This window comes from Dendrobates tinctorius, unplaced genomic scaffold (genome assembly GCF_039654945.1).
Source record: "Dendrobates tinctorius isolate UK_male_01 unplaced genomic scaffold, ASM3965494v1 ptg000006l, whole genome shotgun sequence".
Classification (NCBI taxonomy): Eukaryota; Metazoa; Chordata; class Amphibia; order Anura; family Dendrobatidae; genus Dendrobates; species Dendrobates tinctorius.
The window spans coordinates 13,969,352-13,981,557 of NW_027361674.1; the positions used below are offsets into that span (position 1 = coordinate 13,969,352).

The 12,206-nt window shown below is 44.2% G+C and overlaps 1 protein-coding gene across 1 annotated transcript in view; it reads right to left on the reverse strand.

The window, feature by feature from the left end:
* The window catches only part of RHOJ (ras homolog family member J), a 75,911-nt gene that overhangs the window by 4,328 nt on the left and 59,377 nt on the right, over positions 1 to 12,206 (reverse strand). The window contains exons 2-4 of the mRNA XM_073570932.1: positions 11,038 to 11,096; positions 3,080 to 3,244; positions 332 to 427 (exon numbers count right to left, since the gene is read on the reverse strand). Coding sequence (XP_073427033.1) covers positions 332 to 427; positions 3,080 to 3,244; positions 11,038 to 11,096 — 320 coding nt within the window. The remainder of the gene's footprint in view (positions 1 to 331; positions 428 to 3,079; positions 3,245 to 11,037; positions 11,097 to 12,206) is intronic.

Below are 12,206 nucleotides of genomic sequence, written 5' to 3' on the forward strand. Positions count from 1 at the left end.
AATTGCCGGCTTTTGTTAAAGGACACGAGTGCGTATTTCTCGCAAGTCACACTTGTGGTCTGTGTGTCGTCCGTTTTTTTCTCGCACCCATAGACTTGCATTGGCGAGTCTCGGCCGAGAATCGCTGACAATCGCAGCATGCTGTGATTTTCTCAGCCTGTTTAAAACGGGCAAGAAAAAAATCGGATGATGGGAGCTGCCCCATAGAATAACATTGGTCCGAGTGCGATGCAATTTTTTTTTTTTTTTTATAGCATAGCACTCGTCCGTTTTTCTCGCTAGTGTGACGCTGGCCTTAGAAGGAGAAACACAGTTCTGCCGGACAACTTACCATCTTCGCGAGTTTCATCCCTTTCTCATAACTGATGGGCTTCTCTTTCATGTAAAGAAGTCGAGCCAAGGTCTTGGGGTCATCACGCAAATCAATCTGAAATTACAAATAATAAAAGACTGTCACTTCCAAACAGAAGGCCAGTGTGTACAGGTCCCGGTACAGATCTCTGTATTCGGATTGGCTGCAAGGCTCATAACCCCATCTCTAGCTTCATATACAGGTGCATCTCACAAAATTAGAATATCATCAAAAAGTTAATTTATTTCAGTTCTTCCATACAAAAAGAGAAACTCCTATATTATAGAGAGTCATTACAGAGTGATCTATTTCACATGTTCATTTCTGTTAATGTTGATGATTATGGCTTACAGCCAATGAAAACCCAAAAGTCATTATCTCAGTAAATTAGAATACTTTATAACACCAGCCTGAAAAATGATTTTAAAATCCGAAATGTTGGCCTACTGAAATGTATGTTCAGTAAATGCACTCAATACTTTGCCGGGGCTCCTTTTGCATCAATGCGACGTGGCATGGAGGCGATCAGTCTGCGGCACTGCTGAGGTGTTATGGAAGCCCAGGTTGCTTTGATAGCAGCCTTCAGCTCGTCTGCATTGTTGGGTCTGGTGTCTCTCATTCTCCTCTTGACAATACCCCATAGATTCTCTGTGGATAAGGTCAGGCGAGTTTCCTGGCCAATCACGCACAGTGATACTGTTCTTTGTAAACCAGGTATTGGTACTTTTGGCTTTGTGGACAGGTGCCAAGTCCTGCTGGAGAATGAAATTTCCAACTCCAAAAAGCTTGTCGGCAGAGGGAAGCATGAAGTGCTCTAAAATTTCCTGGTAGACAGCTGCGCTGACTTTGGTCTTGATAAAACACAGTGGACCTACACCAGCAGACGACATGGCTCCCCAAACCATGATTGATTGTGGAAACTTCACAATAGACCTCAAACAGCTTGGATTGTGGCCTCTCCACTCTTCCTCCAGACTCTGGGACCTTGATTTCCAAATGAAATGCAAAATTTACTTTCCTTATGGAGTGTGGCAATGAATGCCTTCTGGACATCTGTCAAGTCAGAAGTCTTCCCCATGATTGTGGTGCCTACTGAAACAGACTAAGGGACCTTTTTAAATGCTTAGGAAGCCTTTGCAGGTGTTTTTTGTTAATTATTCTAGTTTACTGAGATAATGACTTTTGGGTTTTCATTGGCTGTAAGCCACAATCATTAACATTAACGGAAATAAACACTTGAAATAGATCACTGTAATGACTCTATCTAATATATATGAGATTCACTTTTTGTATTGAAGAACTGAAATAAATTAACTTTTTGATGACATTCTAATTTTGTGAGAAGGACCTGTATGTCTACCAGACCGGTCAGGACAGGAGTCTCGTGGCTGTAACTGGACCCTGAATATCGTATGTGTGCCACTGTCCCTATTCTTCACCCATGAGTGACCACTGATGACCATATTGTAGCTGCATTTTCTCATCTGCAGTCAGGGTCATGAGATCCAGGGTTGGTCCCAGCATTGTGAATGTAAAAAAAACAAAACACTTAAAACAACTAATTGGGCTTTTTTCTTTTAATGTTTGTATGTCCTTCGTTTGGTATTTTTTATGCACCCAATAAGGATAATGGGGCGAGTCTCGTCCAAATAAATACGCATGCTTTTTTTTTTTCTTCTCCTCTCCACATGAACACTGTGGGGAAAACCCCCCACTCATCTAAACAAGCAAATTCTTGAAAATCTGTCCTCCTTGCTGTGGCGTGAACCTTCCCTAATCCATTATATCAATTGACTGTGTCTGATATAGGATATCACATGGTCAGTAATTGCCAGATATGTTCCCATTATGCGCTGGTTTCACAGGTCTAACATGCATGGGCCGAGTGAGCACCATGATTTCTGGAGCGGCCGTGAGTTTCCTCACCCAAACTCAGCAGCATCACTGGCATTTATACGGCTGATGAGTTTGGGCCTGGAGGTCCGCGGCCGGTCTGAACATCGCTGTCCTTACTTGGGGCTGTGAATGTCAGAACTGTGAAATTGGCCTAAGTTAATGGAAGGAAAATAACTTTTTTCTAGGGCTCTAGAGCAGTGGCTAATCCATTAGAAAAACAAAAATCTCCCATAGTATGGGGACCTCGTACCTATTAGATCATTGATTAAAAGGTACTGATAAGAAAACCATTGCTGCTTTCTTTCAGAAACAGCGCCATCTCTACCCATGGGTTGTGTCTGGTATTGCAACTCGGCCCCACTAAAGTGAATGGAACTGAGCAACAGTACCACACACAACCCCTGGACAGGGCTGGCAATGTTTAGGAAAAAAGCAGCCATATTTTTCTAATCCTGAACATCCCCTTTAAGTCTTTACAAAATGTTGCCAGCTGAACACTACTGCTGTTTAGCACAGTCTGTTTTTTGGGAAGCTCTGGATAGTGCAACTTGAATAGTTTTTTGTGTGGAGGGGATGCAGAATCTGTATAATAAATGCCATATAGGAGGCAATATTGGTGTCATTACCTTATTTAGCAGAAAACTTTAGACTTCCAAAGGCACCTGCTGTACATGCGCAAAGACTGGTATCGGTACTGCAAAGACTGGTATCAGTACTGCAAAGACTGGTAGTGGTATTGGGATGCAATTACGGTATTTTGGGAGCTGTAGACAGCACCTTCTGGATGTTGCTGAGGGCTCTTGGGCTTTGCAGCAGGGACAATCTATTTACCTGTGTGCCTATTAGGACATAGGGTACATGTGGCATACAAGCCCTGAGCTCTGACACCCATTCCTCCTGCACGTTTTGATAAGAGGCTGGATTGACAACGGAGAAACAAATCAGGAACACATCAGTGTTGGGGTAGGAGAGTGGTCTGAGCTGGTCATAGTCTTCCTGTAAAGAAGCAAGCAGATTTATTCACATTATTACTACTTTCCATATTTAATGCACTTATGTTCAACCACTCATTATTCAGTATAAATGAGAAAATAAAGTAAGGAGCTTTTTATAAAGTTTGCAACAAAAAGCAATATCTGATGTAGCCACTAGATGTCAGCAGTAACATATCCATAAACCACTGGGCTGCAGAAATAGGCGTTTAGCTACATCTATTGCTATAGAGAACACATTACTGGGGATATAGGACCCGCTTGTATCAGTGCTTGTATATTCGAATTATAGCCTGGACATATTGCATCAGCTCTTTTGTTTTTTCCTCTTCTGTTTATGTCCTCATTCATATTAGGGCTTATCCCCCCACCCCATACCCCATTCCTTTTACCATCTAATGTACTGAAAAAGGGGAAAAAAAATCCAAGTGCAGCAAAATTGTAGAAAAAATAAAGTAATTTCCCATTGTTTTTCTAATGGGTTAATCATCCGGCAGTGGCTCCCGACACGCTGCGTATTATTACATCCCATGTCAAGTAGAGGTTAAAGGGGCGTTTGTGTCTTATATACCTTAGGAAGATCACTAGGATGTTTGGGGTCCTCTTGCACAGGGTATCCTTAAACTTCTAGGATTAGTGGGGGCTCCACAGTTTGTATAATATCTTAGCTATATACCATCACTTACAGATGGTAATATCCCGTTCATTCATTCGAAAAGATGAAATCTGCTATAGCAATAATGCAAGACGTTCAAACCGTGCCGAACTGGGGTTCCAAGGGCCCACCAGTAACACCGACTCAGGGGTCCCACTGTTCAGCTACCTGCAAATATCACATGACCCTCATTTACAAATTTGCCTACGTTTCTATATAATAATATAAGGGTAGTTTGTTAAATGAATGTTGATCTGCCGCCCTCGTTTGTATATAGTGAAAAAAATGTCTTGCGCAAACTATGTAGGTGGAGAGCCTATTGCTACATGGGGACCCATTTGAGGATTCTCCTGTTCTCCGGCAGGCCAGTCTGAACCTGCGTGCAGATAGTACTTAGCTGGCCAACTATTGTGCCAACTATACAGGCTGAAAGCCCATTGGTACATGGGGGCCCACCGGAGGATTCTCCTGAACTCCGGCAGGCCAGTCCGAGCCTGTGTGCAGATAATACTTAGCTGGCCACAATGCATGTGGGTCGCCCTCCCAGGTCTGTGGGGTACTCGGTACCGGGCCGGTGTCAGCGGGATGTGTCACAGCAGCGGTGACCCAGTCTGTGGCCCTGGGCGCCCAATGTAAAAAGGGGAGATTGGAAATGATGGAATGTAAATGAATAGTTCGTGACGCTACCTGTGGTGTTCGGCAAGTGAGATGTTAGGCCGACGCTGCATGCAGATCCTCTGGGGCTGGTGGTGTGTTGCAGCCAAGATGGTGAAGCTCCCCACTGGTGGAGCTGTAGCCCCAGGGCAGTGTAGATGTGGGGGAGAGGAGAGGCACGAGCGGTGTAGAAGCTGGCACCCAGATGTAGCGGTGCTGGGTGCGTTGGCGCAAGAATGAAAGGAGGACACCAGGTCTTGTAGTTCCAAAGCTTTACTCACAGTCTGTAGTACACACAGGTGCCTGCCTCCGTGCTGTGTCCCCCGGGTCAGGGACTCAGTCAACCTCCAGGCCAGATGGAATGCTCCCTTCCAACACTCCGCCAACATGTGCCTTTCTGAACGTCTCCTCTTATAGAGTCTTTGGTGTGAAGTACTCCTAGTACTGAGTTACACTGGAGTGCCTCCTGACAGATGTTCCCAAGAACTCTACTTGTACGGCAGACAGCTGTAGCCTGCTTCGGGGACTCCTTACTCCTGAGAGTCCCGGCTCACTATCAATGTTGCTGTTGTGCCCCCAAGTCTTAGATGGGAGTAGTGCATTTACAGCCCACTACTCCACCGGTGTCTGCTGTAGAACCATTAGTGTCCATACAACCTCGGGGACCGGGCCCCGGCCTTGCGCTTAGAACTTCTAGGCAGGGTTCTTCCTCTAACCCACGTCTTCTGTTCCCTTTTACTCCTACGTTCCATACTAGTCTTTCCTTCTTATGGAAGATCAGGTTTCTGTTCAATGTCTTTCTCCTTCTTTCCTTTCCCGTGCCAGCAGACCCAGGTCACTGAGATCTGCTGCAGCACCTCCTTCCTCCATTCCTCTTCCAGGGATCTTCTTTCCTCACTCCTCTCTGAGTGACTCTCTGACTTACTGACCTGTAATCCTAAACCCTCCCGCTCTTTTATGTATTCTCACTCCACCCGCCTCCCAGCACGTTTCGTGTTCCAAGCAGGGAGCCACCAAAGGTGCTCTGCTACACTCCAAGCAGGGAGCCGCAATGTGGCTTTGCTGAACTACTGGGTTGTGTGAGATGCAGGTGTTGGAGCGTGGTCAGGAGCCTCCAACCTATCTGGATGGTGGGGCACCACACCTCAGGAGGAGGTGCAGTACCTCTGTGGCGACTGAGCCTCAGGGGCGCCACATATGTATTGTACCAACTATATAGGCTGAGAGCCCATTGGTACATGGAGGCCCACCGGAAGATTCTCCTGTTCTCCAGTGGGCCAGTCTGAGCTCCCATGCAGATAGTACTTAGCTGGCCACAATGTTCAACTAGAAGAATTTGTGATCCATTATATAAGGAGTGCAGCAAACTAAGAATCTCATGTAAAGATTAATTTACTATAGAAAGGATAGGTCCCGGCGTTCTTATGTGACACGGCAGCTGGGGACGCGACGGCTGCTCTCATCTTGCTCGCTCCGTCCTGTAATGGCTGCGTCACGCTGTGTCGGCAGCAATACTGGTTTCATACAGTATACTGGGATCATTGGCGCCAGGGTGTAAGTATAATTAGTCTCAGGAAGGAGGACTTGGCCATTTTGCAGCGCAGCCTGAATCCGTTACATCAATAACCTTGTAACGTCACCGGACACTGTAAGAAATGCAATCAGTGCGGGAGGATCAGTGTGTCCATCCAGCGCAGGTCATCAGCCCCGTTGTCTCATCACTGTGCTTGATGATTGCAGAAAACGCAAAAATCATTTAAAGATGAACAGCGTCTGCAGGATGCCACTCATCTCTAAGGATCATGTACGCCAGGAAATGCCTCCTTCTCCTGTCCTAACAATTTCCAGACATGGCACACATCCTACACTGGCATTACACCATACTGTGCCACAGCTGCTACAAGTATTATATACATTGACCCCAAATAAAAATAAAAGGCACAAAAAAAATATTTTCTCCTTTTTTAGTCTCCTTTTCTATTATTCCTCTTTTGCCTTACATCACAGGAATATATTCTGTGTGACTCCCCTCCATATTACTTTTGTGTGTCTTGCTGACTGCAGCAGGAGCCTCTTCCCATTTGTGGCAGATTTTTACACCCCACCCCCTTAAGGGCCTGGTCATTTTCTTGTACTTTTATTTTTTTCTTCCTCTTTTCTTTTTTATTTATTTAATTTTTCTGTCCCCATAACCGTATCGGGGCTTGATTTTTGTGGGACTTTTTGTAGTTTTGAATGATGATAATTTATCATGTAATGTTCTGAAAAACGAGGGGGGAAATATAATCCAACAGTTTTATTTTTATTTATTTATTTTTTTGTGGGGCACTATGTTTTTTAGCGTAGTTAAACACACATGCACCCAACCCAATGCATGCAAGTTTGGACACGGCGCCGACACCACCGGAGAGGCACCGGTAAAGGTAAAGTAGGACGAGTATTTGCTGAATGTATTGCACATGAGACAGAGCTGTCCGAATTATGCAAAAACTTTTTAAAAGGACATTGAATTAGGGTTTCTCATCTTGGCACCCCCTACTGTAAACTTATTTATGCCTTTCCAGGAGGAATAACAGAGGAACGGCTCAATGTAGAGGTTTGAGAGAAGCTGAAGAATAGGATAAGGATTAGTTAGACCAATAGGATTAGGTTAGTTAGGAGGGGCTAGAAAAGAGTAGTTGGGGAGCTTCCTGGAGTTAGCGGTATTTCACACTAAGCGAGATCGTAAGCGAGATCGCTGATGCATCACCGATTTTGTGACGCAACAGCGACCTCGCCAGCGATCTTGTTACGTGTCACACTTAGCAGCGACCAGGCCCCCGCTGCGATCTCGCTGATCGTGCTCGAATGTCCTGGGCCATTTTTTGATCGCTGGTGTCCCACTGGCCAGCATGCATCGCTGTGTTTGAAACTGACGTGCGACCTCGTTAGCGACTCAGAAATCATGGACGCAGGCGGGAGTCGTCAGAATCGCTGCTAAGTGACGCACCAGCGATCCCTCCCGATTGTTGCTGCGTCGTTGGGTAAATTTGACTGTTTGACAGCTTACTAGCGACCATTTAGCGACACACCAGGTCGTATCGCCGGGATCGCTGGAGCGTCGCTATGTGTAATGGGACCCTTAGTCAGTGTGAGCTGGGAGCAAGGACAGGAAAGTCTTGTCTGGGGGGAACGTTCAAGCAGAGGACCATAGCGGTCCAGGGCCAAAGAACTGACAGTCACAAGGTGGTGGAGGAATATCAGGGCAGCATAAGAATGGTAGCAGCTAACTTCATGCTAACAACCCTTAATGTCTGAGGCCTACGGCCTAGTAAAGAATGGAAGAACCATTCTTCGACTTCACCTTCGGAGAGGGAAGTGGGCGGGGAACTCCTGAAACGGGTTAGTCTGACCAGTCAGGAAGCTGTGGTACCGGCGGATACGGAAATGTGATATTCCTGGAGGAGTGAGGGACAGTACAGGGAATGGAATGGTTATATTTTGCGAAGAATCTTGTGCTGTTTCTGTGACTAAACTGCACAAGCCGAGTAAAATTGTTTTGTTGAAAAGGAACTTGGACTCTGACTGTCATTGTGTGGTGCTGAAAGAAAAGGACCACCGGCAGTGTGGAATGGACCCTGACTTACAAGTGAGTGGACTAAAATGTGCTAATGTGGCGGGGAGCCAGGGTGCCCAGTACTGCCACCATCAGCCATGCCTACGCCCTGGCCTCCGTTTCACAAGAAGTTCACTTTAAGGAGTTCGCTCAATGGGAAAATTGCAAAGAACATTTTAAAAACGAGCAACTTCTCAAAAATCCTCTCTGTTCTCAAGAACGGAGTGATTTTCGATTCGATTGTATATATCTCGTTGCCTAGCTTACCGGCCGCTTTTTGCAGTATATCAGAGGTGGCTGGTTTATCAAGGCAAGGAGCGCACAATTTCTATAGCAGTCTGAAGGTGGTCTAAATCACTGCAAAAACTAAAAGTCCTCTTTTGGTAGAATCAGAGAGTGCACAGTTTGGGCCAACAGTGTGACAATGCAAACTGTCATTCAATTAAGAGTGAACGGTCAAGCAGGAAACCGGGAGGCAGTGGATCGGTGCACTCTTCAGGCCGGGGTCACACTAGAGAGGAATACGGACAAGTGAGAGGCGCTAAAAGCACGCATTACACATGGACAAATGATTCTCTATGGGGCAGCTCCCATCAGCCGTATATTTCTCGTCCGTATTCTGCGGTCCGTGCCAATCGCAGCATGCTGCAATTGTCAGCGTACTACGCCCGTAGTACGCCAATGAAAGTCTATGGGAGCGCTAAAAATACGCATTGCACACCGATCACACATGTGACTTGCGAGAAATACGCACCCGGTGTCTTTTAGAAAAGCCGGCAATTCAGTGCGCTATACAGTAAACTCACACTGACAGGTTTAATAAAGAAACGAAAGAATAGATATATACACATAGAATAAATATATATATATATATATATATATATATATATATATATACACACATACATACATGTCATTGAGACACACATATATTTCACAAAGTTCTTCATAGCAGAATAGCCGCTAATTCAAATGCTGGCTTCTGTCAAATCATTCCCCAACCCGACATGAAATGACACATGGTTTATATTCAGTAAACTATTTCATTTCATGTTTTTTTATATGTCCCTGACTAATAATTAGATGAGGGCTTGTGTGCAAAATTTGGGAGGTGTAGTTGTTATTTTAATGTGTTAATTCGTTGTAAAAAAATGCGTGGGCTTCCGCTGTAATTTGTCAACCAGAGAGGTTAAGCAGGTGAGTGAGGGCAGATTTTAATAGCCATGAAAGGGACCATTGTTTTTGGCCCCCCCGCTACAAAAATCTGCCCCCAGACACCCCAGAAATGGTGCATCTGTAAGATGTGCCAATTCTGGCACTTATCCTCTCTATTCCCATTGCTCTGTAGCGGTGGCGAATGGGTTAATATAACAAAGGGTTAATGTCACCTTACAATCGAATGGTGACATTAACCCTTTGTTATATTAACCCATTCGCCACCGCTACAGGGCAATGAGAATAGAGAGGATAAGTGCCAGAATTGGCATATCTTATAGATGTGCCATTTCTGGGGTGTCTGGGGGCAGATTTTTGTAGCGCGGGGTGGCCAAAAACAATGGTCCCTTTCATGGCTATTAAAATCTGCCCTCACTCACCTGCTTAACCTCTCTGGTTGACAAATTACATCGAAAGCCCACGCATTTTTTTTTACAACGAATTAACACATTAAAATAACAACTACACCTCCAAAATTTTGCACACAAACCCTCATCTAATTATTAGTCAGGGACATATAAAAAAAACATGAAATGAAATAGTTTACTGAATGTAAACCATGTGTTATTTCATGTCGGGTTGGGGAATGACTTGACAGAAGCCGGCAATTGAATTAGCAGCTATTCTGCTATGAAGAACTCTATGAAATATAAATATATATATGTTTGTCTCAATGACGTGTGTGTGTGTGTATATATAATGTATATATATATATATTATAGAATGTGTGTATATATATATATGTGTCTATATCTATTCTTTTGTTTCTGTTAGAAACCCTGTCATAGGGCTACATTATATGTCCATTTTGCAAGCCGGCGAGAAAATCTCGGCATACGGATGCTTACATGCGCAAAATACGCGACCACACCTTGCTTACGGAAGACATACGGAGCACTATTTAGGGGTCATTCACCCGTATTACGCATGTAAACTACGGACCGTATTTTGCGTCGGTTAGTGTGACCCCGGCCTCAAGATCAAACATGCGAGCAACTTTAATTTTTGCTAGAAAATTTTTGGTTGAATTGAAAGCATAAAGGTGCCCCTTACTTCTACCGAGCTAATGAATAAAAACTTCAGACTTTATCGATTTCACCCAAAGTATAAGAGAAAGTTGTGGAACTTTCCCTCTATGTAGCAATTAACCTTTATTTATACAAAACCAGGCGCCACGCTCCTAAAAAAAAAAAAAGAGGGGGCCAGCACTCCTGACGTCTATTTTAGTGTTCCCCATACAAATAACAATGCAGGAGCATCTTTTCTTGCAATGCGGCTTTGTGATATTCCTCAGCTACTCTTCTGGGAAATGTATGAACAAATTTACATCAGAGTACTCCTGTCAAGGTTGAGTCTGGCAAATCAGCGCCATCTGTTTTGGACATGATTGCCCGAGGGTAAAGGGAGCAACCGATAGGTTTATATATTTCCAGGAGGAATAACAGAGGGACGTCTGTATCTAGAATGGTAAGAAAACCTGGGGGAATGCAAGTATTCTCTATTCAGACATGCCCGGAGAAGTGCCAGCCCTGCTGACTATAGTTGCAGGTTCTTTGGGTGTCAAAAATGGAAATTCTCTTATTAGAGACGAGGGGCTGCGTTATGGATTATTACAACTTTTTTTTTACTGTAATGTTTGACAGGTGTGAAAAGGAAATCTAAAATCTATGGCAAATACCTGTCCTGCGGTATCATAGAGTCCCAGGAGATACTGCTTCCCTCCAACCGTCACCGTCACTGAAAGACAATACAAGAACATGTGTGGATATTAGCTGGGGGGCATCTGTCAGCAGAGGGGGCTTCACAGCTCCTGCTAGTCTCCATTTCATTTTCTGCAGTCATAATAACAGAACTGTACTGACAGATCACGTTTCATTGGCGGCGGCTCTTTAAACAGATGGTCATAGTCAACGGGTGGAAATGGCGCGACGTTCTGCACAGGCTGCCACTGATTAGTCAGTTAGAAACCTGCAAAGACGCCACCGCCGCTCGCACCTAAACGACTACTGATAACCCAAAAAATAAAGAGGGTTCTCCCTGCCATATGTGACACAGCCAAAATAATAGTATTCTGTATTACATCTTCAGGTCCCCCTAGAGGAAAATCACAACATTCTGGCTGTGAGCTGTGACCACTAAGGGGAGCTATTATACCTCCCTTTATTGCATTAAAAAAATTTATAGAATAAAAAAACATTTATGACAAGTGACAGTGTTCAATGCAAGAAGCCAAAATATAAGCTTTTAAAGAGGAGCCAAGGAGGCTAACTACAGTATGTAAGGCGGACAGAGGAAGTCATATGCAGCTTCTCAGCTCCCCCTAGTGGTGACTGCAGGTAACTAGAATTTTATCATTTTGCCCTATGACTGCATCATGGAGGCAAAGAGTTCAGGGAACTGTAATAAAAAAAATGCACCAATTATATGAAAGGAAAGGGTGCAAATGTGAGCATTTAATTGATACTGGAAATAAATTGAGTCCCAGCTTGTCCAAACTTTTCTGTGCTCCTTTACCAAGTCACTGTATGCTTCTATCGGGCCAAGCAGTCATAACTGATGGGCTGTTTCTCTGTTATTCCTCCTGGAAATGTCTGAATAAACTGACAACTGGGCGTTACCATCCCTTCTAATGTTTCCATATCAGAGTGTGCATTCCATCCAGTTGTCAATTTTTCTATATTTCCAGGCAGAATAAAAGAGTAATAACATGATACAAAGATCTAAGAAAACAGGTATTTCCTAATACACAAATGTCAGGAGAGGCGACTCTTTGGATACACTTGTATACATAGGTGCCAACTTTTTTTTTTTTTTTAGATATCTGCTTAAATAGCCGTCTGTATTTAA